Genomic DNA, 14,269 nt, shown 5'->3' with positions numbered 1-14,269 from the left:
GACGTCGCACAACGATTCCGCTAGGCATCTTCTAAGACGCCCCCGGAATATTAAGGATATATAGCGGAAATAAGTATCCACATCGGGTGGACGCGACGCGAAGGAAGGTTGCGATCATCCGTACACAGCGGCACTTCGTCCCATGTGTAGGGGGCCAAAGCATCCGCAGCCACCGTAGTTCTATCTTCCTCAATATAATGGCGCGCAAAGTACAGGCTCCGGCCCAGAAGGGCTCAGGCGATACACGTAAGTTCGGACGCCGATGCCTAACACGTTGCAGCGCAACTCTCCGATTTGTATTGCACGCAAGAGATCTCAAAGATTCTGCACGGCGTCACGCTGGAGGTGGTTTAAAACAGCCGATGGCGTATTTGCGTGCAGGAATTGACCAAGCTGGGATTCAAGGAGGACGTCTTCGTGTCTTACACTCGTATCGTACTTTACTTGCTCCTCTGCGGCATCGGAGCGTACAGCGGCGCCTTCATTACTGTGGAGAAGAACAAGCACCTCCTAAAAGTGGCTGTGGTAAGTGGAATACACGCCTTTATCAGCCGTTGCAGGGTGCCTTCTTCACCCTCCTCACCTTCACGATGTTCTATGACAAGGTCGTGCTACGCGGCACAGCGTATCGTCTGCTCGTTACAGTAAGGCGGAATCATTAATTGCGTCACGAGTGTGCAGGATAACCTCAAGGTGTATATTTGGTGCGGCGTCAATTGGTGCGAAGGCACGTACGATATCAGTAAGTCTCGCACCGGGCGTCCAGCAACTGCACGCAGAGTACGCCTTCTCCGATAGCCCCAAACATATCGCTACATACCGAGTCCCCCTGAGCGAAACGTTCTTCGAGGACGGGAAGCTCGACGAGGAGTGGTACCACAACAGCATGGTCCGGCTGTCCAACGAGATCAAAGCAGCGTCGAAGAAGACGGCTTGAGTTTCCGATGGCGCTTGTTCTCAGGTGCTGGGGATCATGTGAACTCTGGGGGCCGATTGACAAACCTTTAGGGTTTCCGGACGAGTAGAATGCCTGCAACAGTCCTATAGCCTCGTCGGCGCGGATACCCTTGACACAACGCAACGGTGCCATGCCGCCGTAACTGCACGCTCTTAAATGAAGACTATTTTTGCACATACCCTTCGTGTAGCGATAGCACTGACCCGCAGCCCCCGAACTTCTCGTTGGGGCAGCCGTAGTAGACCTCAGTGAGCCCTGTGGAGTCGTTAAGTTGCTCCGGGCACGTACGGGCAGCGTTGGAAGGTGGCTGTGCCTGGCAACCTACCCACTATTTGCAGCGCAGTGACGCACATCACGCACGGTTCGCACGTGACGAAGAGCGCGTAACGCGACATGAACGAGTGCAAGGAGTCCCGGTCGCCGCATCCAACCTTGCCGCCTGGCACCAATTCAAAAACGGTGCTGATGGCGCCAAACTCGCAATGCCAAGTTGACTGTTGCACGTGAACTGCCTCCAGATAGAACCCACGTTGTGCGTCTTGTTCGTGCTGTTGCCTGCTCGAGCTACAACTGAACTAGATTCCTTGTCGACTATGACGCAGCCAACGGCAACCTCGCCGCTCTCCAAGGCCGAGCGTGCCTATGAGGTCGTTATTACGCACTTCCACATGGTGTAACACACTCACCTCCGCAATGGCTTCAGCCATGAAGCGGTCGACATCCTCCTCGGAGAGCATGGATGAGTGTTGTAGACGGCGTTACGGAAGTAACATTCAGCGGTAGAATCAGGCCGATAATCACTTTTGAACTACGTTTTCAGGCTACTGAATGCTACGGATGGCGCAAAAACTAATACATATGAGCCGTGAGTATGATGTGTAGGAAACGTTGTCTACGCCAGCACCGCCAAGGCGTGTTTAACCCCGAATAACAAAAACATAAAGCGATTTCGTAAATAGGATGTATTTCACTTATGTTCGACACTAATTGTGACTATACATTTCAATCTCATACAACATAATCTCATATGGTGCCTGCTTTTTGTGAAAATAGGCGTTGTACTCAGTTGAGGGCAGAATATTTTTTGCAGATGAGATAGCGTAACTTGGTCCAGCGGTTCACAACAGCAATACGCTAATCAGCAGATAACAATGCTCCATAAATAGATCGGGGTAGCATAATCTTTTTTAAAGCTAACTACCGCATGTGAGTAATGCCGCAACGGCATACTCTGGGCGTTGGACGAAAACACGTAACACAAGGCAAACATGCATGCTATGCGATACAAACCTATAGTTACTGTACAATTCTCGGAGAGTTAACACGCTGCTTTCAGTACGACCAGGAGTTAATCCAATCTGCGCAGGACAGAATGGCGTTGCCCAGAGAATTGAGCTCGCCTCGCGGTGCACCAGGCTTTTTCATGTAGAAGTGTCCAGACGCCAGGGGGAAGAAGTTCAAGCATATGTCGATGCCAGTGTGGTTTGTCGTCATGTGGTACGTATCCGGTTTGTCGTCCGAGCTACCGCTGCGCCCAACGTACCGCAAATGCACGTGTTCCCCGAGCGTCTCCTGAAGCGCGGGAGGCAGTGGCGCCTCCGCATAGTCGAACACCTCGATAAACTCGTTATGGTCGAACCCCGTGAGCTTCTTTTTACGCGAGAGGAACTTCGGGTTGTCTAAGCGCAACAGCGCCTCAAACAGATTGGTGCGATTGGACATGTTAAACTGCACAGGGACGCCCAGCTGGGCCACCTCCTTGAAGTTAACGCCGACACTGTCCCACAACACAATGCTCTGCAGCAGATTCGATAGCGGTTTTATCACGTTGTAGTCCCGCAGCGACTCGGCGGCCTTCACGCTCTCGTTGTGTTCAATCCGCTGGATCCCAGATATGATGTCGTCGACCATGAGCGTCTTCTGCCGCCTCAGGATGTTTTCCAATCGCCCCAGGTTGGTCATGCTGCTGTATTTATCGGGGTCGAACTTCGGGTCCACCGGTTTGAAGTCGTGCAGCGTACGTTCGACTGTGTCCCGCATGGCAGTGTAGGCGTAATGAATCACCCGACGACCCTGACTCCCCAAGGCCACCAACGATATGCGGTTTACGTTGAAGGCAGTCTGCATCAACTTTATCAGCCGGTTCAAGGTCAACGAAAACACCAAGTCGTTATCGGAAATGTCCGGAACAAAAACGATCGACCGTGATATAACACCGATCTCGTCCGCCAGATACCGGATATTCTGATCCGTGTAGCCAAATTCGTTGGGGATCAGAATGGTGCCAATCTGCGGTTCCGAGCTGATGGGGATGTCAGTGACCTGGCTGCTGAGGCGTACGTCACGAGCACGCTTCACCAAGAACTGCTCACGCAGCACCAGCGTACCTGTTGCATCCTGTTTGATGCTGGATTTGGGCACAGACACGTACACACGAGGGTCCACCGTCTCGACCTCCGCATACTTTGGCGTGAAGTCGTCCATAGTGAAGACAGGTGAGTTGGCGTCCGACGCGCAGATTCGCTGGACCACACGCGGGTACTCCGCTGCCTCGTAAGCGTCTATGTCGTTGAGCAGGTCGCTGTGCTTATACTCCTCCATGTACATCTCGACGGGGTTCATCTCCACAGTCTCCATCGCAGCCAGCTCTTCGGACAGTGACATCTCACACGTCCCATCGCTCACGCCGACGCCGCTGGAAGGCTCAGACGTGAACACCGCATATGGGCTGCTGGTGCCCAACTGCCGCTCGCTTTCTTTGTAATGTTCCTTATAATTGGTCAGCCTGGCCAGGGCAGTGTTGAGAGCGTCCTTGTCGAACGTGGTCCACGAGAGCATGGGAAGCGTCACGAAATAGCGGTACGCGTCGTCCTCTATCACACTATCTTTCAAAGCGTCGTCGTAACTGTTATCCGGGTCACACTCCCTGAATTCGTCAGCCTCGTCCTTGGCGTCGTCATCAGCGGCTGTAGACACCACGTAATCATTATCGGTAAGGGCGATTTCACCAATGCTGGGGATCCTGCGGCCATACTCGTCCAGTTCGCACTCGTTAGGCGCATCAGACGAAGGTTCGGCTGAGCCCGCTGGAGCTGGCGTATCGCCAGTTTGGGCGGCTGCGGCCGCCCGGGCTGTGGGTATCGTATGCGTGTTACGGCTCTCATTTATGGCGTCCTCATCAAGCAGCGGCTGGTTGACGTCGTAGACTCTCCCTAGGGTCTTTTCCATCGTGGTTATGTTTCTCGGCGCGTACTTGCGTATGCCATGCGGGTCCACCCTCTTGTAAATGTCGTCTATATCGGGCACCTTCTCCGCACAGTAATCCCGCAAGAACATCTCGTCGTCGGAGTCTAGCGGCCCGTCCGTGTGAAACCAGTCACACTTGGACAGCGGGAAGTGGTCTTTGGGGTCTTTGGGCACATCAGGCTGGGCCAGCAGCAGGTCGGTGAGTTGCTTGTCAAAGCCATCATTCAGTATTGCATCCCGGTACTCTTTCAACATTTCTTCCCTCGTACGTCCCTCACCACTTGTACCGGTGCTTTCATCTCCCTGCGTGCGAGGCGGGTTCTCTGCAAGCGGCTGCTCGATGTCGTCTGCGTTGTTGCCGCCTTCCGTACCGGCAGCATTTGCGTGGAGGCCGGAGAATAACACACATGAGCGTGAGTTCTTCACACGATAAGTGTATAACGCTTCACTGCACCGACTCGCGGCCAATCTGGCACTAGTTGCATACTCAATGGGTACGCGGTAGGCGAAGCACTCCGCAGCGTGCCGTTCAAGCAAGACGGCGCAAATTGGCAGCAGCGCAAATGCGCCGCACGTATACATCTACGCTACATGGATATGTGGAAAATGTTGTCAGTTGAAACACGCCAGAGTGCCGTGATTAACCTGGAAGGCGTAACCACGGATGACATGCCACACTACTACTGTAGCAGAAGTGCTCCAAAAGTCAGCACATTCGTCACTTATGTTGGTAATCCGACAGATATATGTTTTCGTCTTTAATACACACCGTAAGAACTACATGTGGGCCATAGAAGGCTACGAATCACGCCATTTACGTTGAGTTGATAGCTTGAGTAAGACAGAATCCGGGTGTTTATACACACGGTTCCTACAACTCGAAAATCTAGAGTTATTTCAGTTTTATCGGCTTCGTATATCGTTTTGTTTTTTATGCGGAGCTGAAGAAACGAACTGCCGAATCAAGTGGCGCCTAATACCGTCAGCGGTGTAAGCCTGTTGCAATGCCGTAGATCCATATAAGGTGCCAAATGCGGGTATGAACCAACTCGTGAGGGCATGCAGGCCTAAAATACGCTGCGAGGAACGCTTATTCTCGAAACCGATTGTAGACATCAAGCGCATCAAGGTAATACCGATCAGCCAGGAATACAGCCCTAACATAATGTGCAGTGCAGCGGCGGAAGGGGTGGAGATGGCGCAATAGTGTTCAGCAAACACGGGCCGCACCGGCTGGTCGGCCCTGGCCTCCCGATAGGTGGAGCTGGAGGGAAAGGTGGAGATGTCTATATCGCACCCATGAACAAACAAGACAATCTTGCAGACCTGAGCCATATACCAGGTTTTGTGAGAGCTCAAAATGGATCTCTAGGCGAATCAAGGGCCTCGGGGAAACCTGGGAGTGACGCACTAATTAAGGTCCCCTTAGGAACCCTGGTATACGAACTCGATTGTCCACCGGACTTTGAACCCGGCAAAGGGTGGCGGCATGAGTGCGACGGGTGGAAACGGAGGTTAATCACCGATATAAATGAACCGGTATGATCCATATCTGCTCGTAGATAGCTCTCTTCAGTCCCACGAAAAGATCCTCTTGGCGCGAGGTGGCAGCGGAGGCCGTGGCAACACCATGAGGTTAGGACTCAATTAGAATGCGCCAAAGATGCGCAGGACTCCGTATGAGGCCCAATACGGTTCGTCACCCCAAGAGGCGTACTATGAAATTGAACTGAAGTCCATCGCTGATATAGGGCTGGTTGGGCTACCGAATGTGGGAAAGTCAACCCTGCTATCCGCGGTGAGTGCGCACAGTCGGTTTAAGCGTGCTTTTCGATCTCTCAGCGGCCCAGTTGTCACTGTAGTGCCACCATGAGCGTGATTAACATGAGACGCAGATGACGAGGGCAAACTCGAGGATTGCGGCATACCCGTTCACTACACTGGCGCCTCACATTGGCCACGTGAAGTACACTGACGGTAAATGGTGTATTGCTGGAAATTTTCAATGCGCAGGTGCCAGTGTAAGCGTCGCGGATCTTCCCGGCATCGTTGAATGCAGGATAACCCAGGATTTCTTCAGACACATCGAACGTACCAAGGCGTTGCTCTACGTTATAGATGTGTGCAATACGACCCACAGCTCTATGCAGGACAGTTTTGAGTCTCTAAGGTAGGCGTTGTGTCCGGGCAGTGTAAATGCCTCAGGGAACAGGTGGAAGCGCACGGAACGGGCCTTGCCGACAAGCCGTACGCGATTGTCGCGACCAAGATGGACATAAATGCGGATGATGCTGCGAAATCGGTTGATGCATTGTTTTGGCATTTGAAAGCTAAGGGTATTAGAAGTATGGTGCTTCCAACCAGTGCTAAATTCGGCCTGGGAATCCCCAACCTGGTTCGCGCCGTTAGATGCCTTGTGGAGAAGTTCGCTCAGGAAATAGCTGGCAGGGTCAATGATGATGACGACTCCCCTCCTCCAACTCAACCGCGTGAATAGAATTCTTTTGTGTAACAGTTGCATACGATCGGCGCGTGCTCTTCCAACGTGGCTCTCTGCTGCAACCAGTGTAACTTAAAAGTGTATACATGCATTATATCAGGTGTTAAAAGGCGCCGGGACTTAGAGAATGTGACTCCCCCTTGTCACCGACCTATAAAGACTAAAGACAAGACCTGTAGTCGTTTGATCTATCGTTAATAGATTCTCCTATATCAACCGTGTTGCTGGTTGTAGTACCACGACCCGTGCTACAATTGGAAGCATGAGTGCCTGTGCTTGTGTCATCTTCTTTCAAGCAGTCCGCAAGTGGTAACGCGTAGTTTGCATACTGATAATTTAAATCGTCTTCTTCTCCATCCAAAATTTCTTCCAGAGCTGATCTTATGTTTACAGGCAGCTCGGTAAGCCCTTCGCAAGAGGGTTCATCATACCACTCCTCCGTGGGCGACCAAAACTTCTCGATATCGAAGCGCAGCTTCGATTGTTTAAATGCTCTACAACCTGCAGGAATGCTATACTTACGGTTTTGAATGTGAGTCCGGTGTGGACTGTCAACCGGGACGAAAAGTTGGTACTGACGATTGAAATTGTCCGACAGGAGCAAATTCTGCAGCTTTCTGTATCCGAAAGATAGGGGATTCAACTCCTTGTTGAACTGCATCATAAATTGTTGTTTAAGCTGGGCTAGAACAAGGCCATTTTTGCGGTTGTCTACCAGCAGAGAAACAATGTGCCGGACCTCTTCCAGAGAGGAACATACTGGATGGCGTACTTTCTTCACTCGAGGAAACATCTCCTCAGCAGTTTTTTCACATGCTGTAACAGGTAGGAGTATGCGCTGTGCATAGACAAATACGCCACTATAAATTGCCAATTGGACCAAATGGACCACCTCCCCCAGACGCATAGATTGGAACGCGTGGACCTTTTCCCTCAAACGCTCTGCAAATGCGTATCTTCCTCCAGTGAATGCCAATGTGGTCTCTGAGCCTTGATCATCTGCAAAACGTGGTAATCAAGAACAAAAGCAGCAACCGTATACAACATGCGTAAATAGAACATCTGGTAGGACCGAGCGATGAAATCATACCTGTTTTTATAGTTGGCCTATTTGCAGTCATCATATCAACTGCGAACTTATTTAAGGCGCGCCAGTGATAATTGGAGTAAGGGTCAATCGTGCTGTGCGTATCCACAAACCCCAAAAAATGCGGTGGAACCTGACGCAGATATACTACCCATCCCATCTCGCCTTTCACTCGCTGCTCAATCTTCATTTCAATAGTGTCCTTACAGTGCAGAGAAACAAAGGCTACCTCGGAAGCACTCCAAAAGTTGTCGGCGATAGACCGCTTCATCTGATTTGCTACGTCACCGAGATATGGTTTTATCCCTTCGTTGTAAAGGAAAAGGACAGCCTCCTCAAGACACGTTTGTAAGGTCTTCAGGAACTTTGACAAAGCTTGCTCATCGGGGAGAAGCATTGTGATCATCTGTTTTAACCAAGTGTTCTCTATATGAGGTACCAGCACGCCACTCGGGCTTTTTATCCAAGTTAAGCCGCCACGCCGTTCCATGACCATGTGAGACCCGCTGTAACAAGGATTGCGGACATTTTCGCGATCTTGCCATCTTTGACACTCGCTAGTCGCCGGGGTGTCAGACTGATCACCGTCCAATGGGATGCCGAGCAACCACTGCAGCGGGTCTTCAGTGCCAGTGCATTGAGACCCCGCATTGGCAATACTCTTCTTGCGTGTATACTTGGAACGGTTGTTTTGGGTAGATGTTGTGCTGAGTTCTGCAATACTGCTGTGGTTGAGGCTCAACGCGCCAGTGCTAGGGGCAGATTTCGTAGATTTGGCATTCGCAATCTTGACTTCGTATTGACGCAAGTACGCAGTAAATGCATCATCTGAAACTTTCTGAGTCTCAAATGAAGCCCTCCGATTACCACCTTTGTACATCGTTTCAGATACCATACAAACAAAAGGCGATAAGTAATCTAATATCAACCAAAGCGGATTGGGGATTTCCTTAAAGTTAAACTGTCCTATAAACCAAGTCGATCCTGAATGTCGGTCCTTAGTCTCTGTTAGCGTTCATAGGGATACTATGAAGCCAAAGAACTACCAACTTCGAGAAATATGACGTACAGACCTGCGGAATGTGATTTCTGTACTTCCAGTAATGTATCCACAAAACGACCACCAATTGCCCTTTATACAACTCTTAACTTGTCAGCCATACATGTTGAAGACCTCCTATATCAGATCTCAAAGGCGTGATCGATTTCGGTGATGCAACCATAATCAGGGACGAAAACCAAGGGCGGAAATAGACGTTGAAATTCGAGAGTCCCAGCCTGTACAACAATTAGCTTTCATTCCTATATCGACGTGTTTGTGGAACATTGTATCCCAACCGAATCAATATAACATAGATGCAGATGAAGTATAATTTTTAGAATTTCACAAGACAACACAACTACTGGCGTAGAGAGGAAGCGTATAAATAAAACAGTATAATAAATAAGCAGTTAGCAGAATCAACTACGCAGTTATAATAGCGAAATAAGAAAATCCGACTGAAGCATGCAATTTTTACTTCATCAGAAAATAGAGAACAAATGCAAGACAAAACGGCAAATGGTTTAAGGATTTTTCTAAGACGTATTCAATGTGTTATAGCACTTGATGTAGATTATGTAAGCATAAATATGTCGGCCGGGTGGTTTCTAACTTGGTAGACAGTGGTGATAAGACGAAGAACGCAAGGAATATAAAAACGGCATAATGTATAAGAGAAAAAATGCATGATGTTACACATCAGTGTACTTCCGTTTCAATCACATTTATAATTCAATTTGTATGAATTGTGTAGCCGTATGTTTGTTGAATTATAACAGCGTACAAAAATAGACAGCAAACGTTGAAGAATCCCAACTACGTCGCACGCTTCTTATAGATTCTCAATATAGATCATGCATTATGAAATGCGTCCTAAACTCACCAAAACTGAAGGAATCCTGTCTATCTATCGTTGAAATGGCGATTGCTCCCGCTTGTCCTACCGTTTTGCAATTGAAACTGCAAGCACGATTCTACGTTAAAACCCTGAGAAAATGGAAACCTGAAATCACTTTAATATCCCATTGTAATGTGTAAGTGCTTTAGAAGGCCATGGAAGACGCAAGGGTTCTGAAACCATGCCGTATACATGACGTATGTTCATCATCCAAGCAACATCGTAGTCGCACACACATTTGCAAAATACCATATAAAAATGGCATTTCATAACATGGTAAATGCAGAAACAAGTAATAATAAAGACACATTCCATTTTTCCCGATCTAACCCACACGTGGAAGGCAGCTTACCTTAAGCAGATTCCTACCGCAAATACATACACATCAATGTGTTTACTTGACGTTGCTGCTGAGCTGCTCTTTGACTAACAAAACTGTTCGTATCGCTTAAACTGCTGCAATAGGAGGGGGTGGCTAGGCGAATAAGCTTGACAGCTAGCCAACCGTAAAGACGACGCGGAAAAGTAATGTGCAAGTGCGAGATTCCAAATACCGAACATACTAGCACACAATAGTAGTCCATATGTGGTTAACCTCATATTCCTATCTCTATTCTACGCCCCTTTATTAAAGTCCAGCTTTAGCTGCAAATTGCCTCCATCTCAATCTTACCTCACCTACGAGAAATGGCGGAAAAAAAAGACACGAAATGCAGGTCAATTCGTATGTGTAAGACTATACGTGCAATTGAGTGGATTATTTTCCCCGCAATTGCTGCGGCAAGTTACCCTAGATAGAATCACAGTAAGAAAAAGAACGATAATGAGTAATCAATATATACACATATGTATTAGATTGATTTTAACGGTTCATTCAGCTCATACGTGTCCATTTAAGTGTGTTTAAAACGACGAGATGGGCATAAGGATGCGACGAAAATTCTCTTCGCATCGATTATCAACTCAATTTTACGGTAATCATTCTTGCGGAGTTCGCGAATTAAATTGAGGCAATTGGAGCAGCATGGCACAGCACATGACTCAAAAATAGCGCAATATATATGCTACAGCAGTGAATTGCAAATGAACGTTTATTTTGTATTCACTTGAGCAGATGGTACAGAACGGGCGTTAGAATCATGAAGCTGCATATAGCAGTTACACAAATATCGATTATTTTAATCACACACATGGTCACATGTGTGCGTAATAGGCAGGTACCGTCGCCGGCGGCGCAATTGAAGCAAGAAATACAATCGCCTGCGTCGCCATCCCGTAATAATTCACAATCCAATAAAAGTAAATCGGAAGACGTGGGATATACAACTGCCCGCAAATACCATGGTTCGGTCGGTAAAATCGGCGATGCAACCGTCTCAGGGAAAGAAGACGAAGAACTTTCGCAAGGTCAACCAGAGACACCGGGCAATCCGGCCGAAATAAATACGCCTTTATCGACTCTAAAAGATGTGAAACCAGGTTAGAGTTGCATATGTATAATAAATCTTACCGCAACGTCCAAATAGCGCTAATACGCCCGTAGTTGTTGGGAGTGACGCAGAGCAATGCAACCTCTTTGACAAGTTCCTCAGGCAGCCACATGAAAAAATCAAAGGCCTGGGTAAGAACGAATAATTTTAGTTCATATATAACAGAGTACCTTGGCTGCGGTTATGATGTCACAAAGTCGAGACCGTTCGGCGACGAAGAAAGCTTTGTGGACACCGGATACACTCAGCCGGTAGTACAATTCCAATGGAGTTGCGCTGAAGGCCCCAAATCGCCAACAACACCTATTGGTGTCTGGGTGCGAAAAGAAGCTTCCTGCCACAAGGGGCATTCTACGCACGAGATAAAGAATGCAGAAGCATTAGCCTCTATGTTCTCGGAGGATGTAGTCTCCTCCTTTGGCGCAGCAGCGGTTTCGCTAACATCCCAAACAGAGAAAAAAAACGTCGAAAAACTTGAGAAGTTCGTTAAAAGGCATGGTTATGCTTTAAAATCGAAATGTGCTGTCTTTAGCACGGGCATGTTCCTGTCTGCAGAATGGTGAGTGTTGGATTCTCTGTTCATTATCTCTAGGAATCCGACCCGGGCCTTCCAAAATGCATCAAATGTTCTGCTAGAGTATGAGAACAAGGGGAAATGCTCTAAAATAGATGACTATCGTACAAATGGTTCATGTGCCGGTTACTATGAACTGTGGAAATCCTTCTTCAACAACTACGGGACGCATGTCATATTTAGGCTCACTATGGGCGGGAAGCTCTTGCGCATAGTTGAGAATTTGGAGGACAACGAAGCAAAGGAAAAATCAAAAGAACGGCAGTCAAGTTTCGGAGTTCAACTATCAATAATTAACGCAAATCTATCGATGAGCAATAAGAAAGAAGACGGTATGCGGAAGGCTCTTAATGATCAGAGCAGCAAGTATTTTGTTATGGGAGGGGACAATCTCACATCATTTGACAGCAGCGACTCGTTAAAGAAGTGGATGGAAAGCGTTGAACGCAACGCCATGCCCATCGACATACAGCTTACACCCATATCACAATTTATACCCAAGGAAATAAGAAGCCATTTCTGGATGGCCTTTAAAGTATATAATGACGTTCACAAGTGACCACATTACCTAAAAATCACTGGTAGTCATTAATCTTTGTTTTAGTGTGCCATGAGTGACTGCGTATGACTTGAGGCTACCTTCGGCATTATTTCCGTTTTGGGCCTTTAATATGATTATTTTGGTTACCACGCCATATGGACGCCGTACATGTTTGGCATGACGTAGCTTACACTTATAATCATCCTGTCTCAACGCTGTAATCACGACTGGTGATCCAGATGTCGTTATAGAAGTCGTAAGATCTACAGCAGTATGTCTAAACGACAGTGGTAAGTGACCGTCTTTAAGGTACTTCTAGGCAGACTATGAGGCGATCCCTCCATGTAGATTTATTCTGCTACAATATTCGCCAACTCTTTTCATTATCACAAACGTTTCGTCTGTTATCCCATATTATAGATCCCTCTATAATACTTACGGAGCTAGCTATTGAGAAAAAATCCACAATGTCCAGACAGCTGACGTAATACGTGAGGAGTTATTGGGGTTCGCATAACATCATAGAAAATGTTTGAATTACTATTCACTAGCTTCTTGTTCATTGATGTTCTTTAGGTGCGTTTTATTATAGTTTCGTACATAAGGCCTGAGAGATCCAATCCAATGCAGATACTCAAAATGGGCATCTGCCTCATGAATTGTGTCTTATTGGGTTGACGTTTATTGGATTCATAGAGGCATGTCTTTGTGAATTTGGTTACCCAGATGGATTACTTCGTGACAATGCTTTCGACAGCTGCCATATGGATATCGATGACTTTGGCTTTGCGACTGTGATATGCCTCCGCAGGGTCAACAAAACCGAATAAGTATGACATCGTCAAGCAGGCTCGGGTGAATACAGTCGGCTAAATGCTTACGTAGTTGAAGATAGCAATTTTCGTTCTGTTGCCCTTTCCAGTGTAGTGCTAACCGATCCATCAAGGGACCATGTTTGGATGGAACCGGATGTTTCCGATACTGTTCTGCATTTCGACTTTGAAAATGATGACGTATGCGCCATTACTGGACACCATTTGATATTCATCTGTGGGCCACGAGATTTGGTTCTGAGGGACGCGCTGCAGCGCCACCTCAACAGCCTCGATGGCACCATTCAAGCTCAAGGTTTCCCGTGGACTCCGCCATTCCATTGACTCAGGAGATAGCCAAGATAGGCAGTGGTTTGGGATTGTTTTCCTGGATCAGAGGACGTGTACACATGCCACTTCAAGGCTGCTGAAAAGGCGGCCTTCTACTGCCCGGCTCCTTACGTGCTGGACCCATACAACTGCTTCTACCAAGTCTCCGTGAACGGCGAAGTGAAGAACGTAAGCGACATCAGCACGTCGTTGGTCGATGTTCCATCCAGACATTTCCTTATTGTGAGGTTTTAAAGTGAGCTCTTTGGACATCGAGAGACTCCACGAGACGCCACCATTGGAATGCAGCTACATTATTATCAAGGGTATCGTTATCTCCACAATGCGGATCGACAACTATTATGTCAAGTAATGAATAACTGTACTACGATAACTCGTTTGGCAATTGAATAAACGTCGTGCCATTGTCTATGTTACAATTAATGTGTTATTTCAGTGGCCGACATCGATATCGGCTGTCATATACTTACTGCGGTAGCCAATTAAACAACATATTGTGACATCGCTGGTGTTCGCAATTGGTGTACAAGGTCAAAAGTTCTTTTATTCATGTGAAGTGCTTCTAGATTTCACCATTTCTAGGCAGAGCACTTGGTATTGCCGAAGTGAGGAACATGTGACGTGGTTGTTCGCAAGAATCATATCTGGTTAAAGAATCGGCAATGCGCTGAATACCCAACTGCTTATCATTGTGTTTTCACATTTTATAATGTGCTATGTGGCTACGTGCCTAGGACCGGTTTTTGGTTTTGCGGGGCTGACGCCTCACG

The 14,269-nt window shown here is 47.6% G+C and overlaps 7 protein-coding genes across 7 annotated transcripts; 4 read left to right on the top strand and 3 right to left on the bottom strand.

Moving 5' to 3' along the window:
- Positions 1 to 197: 197 nt before the first annotated feature.
- On the top strand, positions 198 to 937 carry BBBOND_0301800 (hypothetical protein; the record flags this gene model as incomplete). The annotated part of the gene is made up of 6 exons (XM_012913008.1): positions 198 to 246; positions 281 to 345; positions 382 to 525; positions 561 to 644; positions 682 to 742; positions 780 to 937. 6 exons carry the CDS (start codon positions 198 to 200, stop codon positions 935 to 937), a joined length of 561 nt encoding a protein of 186 aa, XP_012768462.1.
- Positions 938 to 957: 20 nt separating this feature from the next.
- Positions 958 to 1,695, bottom strand: BBBOND_0301790 (cytosine deaminase, putative; the record flags this gene model as incomplete). Its single annotated transcript, XM_012913007.1, has 6 exons — positions 958 to 980; positions 1,003 to 1,100; positions 1,138 to 1,213; positions 1,284 to 1,452; positions 1,488 to 1,598; positions 1,645 to 1,695. 6 exons carry the CDS (start codon positions 1,693 to 1,695, stop codon positions 958 to 960), a joined length of 528 nt encoding a protein of 175 aa, XP_012768461.1.
- Positions 1,696 to 2,290: 595 nt separating this feature from the next.
- On the bottom strand, positions 2,291 to 4,786 carry BBBOND_0301780 (hypothetical protein, conserved; the record flags this gene model as incomplete). Its single annotated transcript, XM_012913006.1, has 1 exon — positions 2,291 to 4,786. One exon carries the CDS (start codon positions 4,784 to 4,786, stop codon positions 2,291 to 2,293), a length of 2,496 nt encoding a protein of 831 aa, XP_012768460.1.
- Positions 4,787 to 5,243: 457 nt separating this feature from the next.
- BBBOND_0301770 (MITOCHONDRIAL GTPASE 2(YEAST)/OBG-RELATED, putative) lies at positions 5,244 to 6,701 on the top strand (the record flags this gene model as incomplete). Its single annotated transcript, XM_012913005.1, has 7 exons — positions 5,244 to 5,333; positions 5,378 to 5,743; positions 5,781 to 5,839; positions 5,876 to 6,002; positions 6,100 to 6,181; positions 6,218 to 6,374; positions 6,410 to 6,701. 7 exons carry the CDS (start codon positions 5,244 to 5,246, stop codon positions 6,699 to 6,701), a joined length of 1,173 nt encoding a protein of 390 aa, XP_012768459.1.
- A 163-nt stretch (positions 6,702 to 6,864) lies between these two features.
- Positions 6,865 to 8,671, bottom strand: BBBOND_0301760 (hypothetical protein, conserved; the record flags this gene model as incomplete). Its single annotated transcript, XM_012913004.1, has 2 exons — positions 6,865 to 7,703; positions 7,795 to 8,671. 2 exons carry the CDS (start codon positions 8,669 to 8,671, stop codon positions 6,865 to 6,867), a joined length of 1,716 nt encoding a protein of 571 aa, XP_012768458.1.
- Positions 8,672 to 10,870: 2,199 nt separating this feature from the next.
- Positions 10,871 to 12,354, top strand: BBBOND_0301750 (hypothetical protein; the record flags this gene model as incomplete). The annotated part of the gene is made up of 4 exons (XM_012913003.1): positions 10,871 to 11,210; positions 11,275 to 11,352; positions 11,387 to 11,780; positions 11,814 to 12,354. The coding sequence occupies 4 exons, from the start codon at positions 10,871 to 10,873 to the stop codon at positions 12,352 to 12,354; spliced, it is 1,353 nt and encodes a 450-aa protein (XP_012768457.1).
- Positions 12,355 to 13,295: 941 nt separating this feature from the next.
- On the top strand, positions 13,296 to 13,493 carry BBBOND_0301740 (hypothetical protein; the record flags this gene model as incomplete). The annotated part of the gene is made up of 1 exon (XM_012913002.1): positions 13,296 to 13,493. The coding sequence occupies one exon, from the start codon at positions 13,296 to 13,298 to the stop codon at positions 13,491 to 13,493; it is 198 nt and encodes a 65-aa protein (XP_012768456.1).
- Between the last annotated feature and the right edge of the window lie 776 nt (positions 13,494 to 14,269).

The sequence above is a fragment of the Babesia bigemina genome (assembly GCF_000981445.1).
Source record: "Babesia bigemina genome assembly Bbig001, chromosome : III".
In the NCBI taxonomy this organism is placed as follows: domain Eukaryota; phylum Apicomplexa; class Aconoidasida; order Piroplasmida; family Babesiidae; genus Babesia; species Babesia bigemina.
The sequence above is the reverse complement of the archived record's forward strand: the minus strand, read 5'-3'. Positions and strand labels throughout refer to the sequence as shown.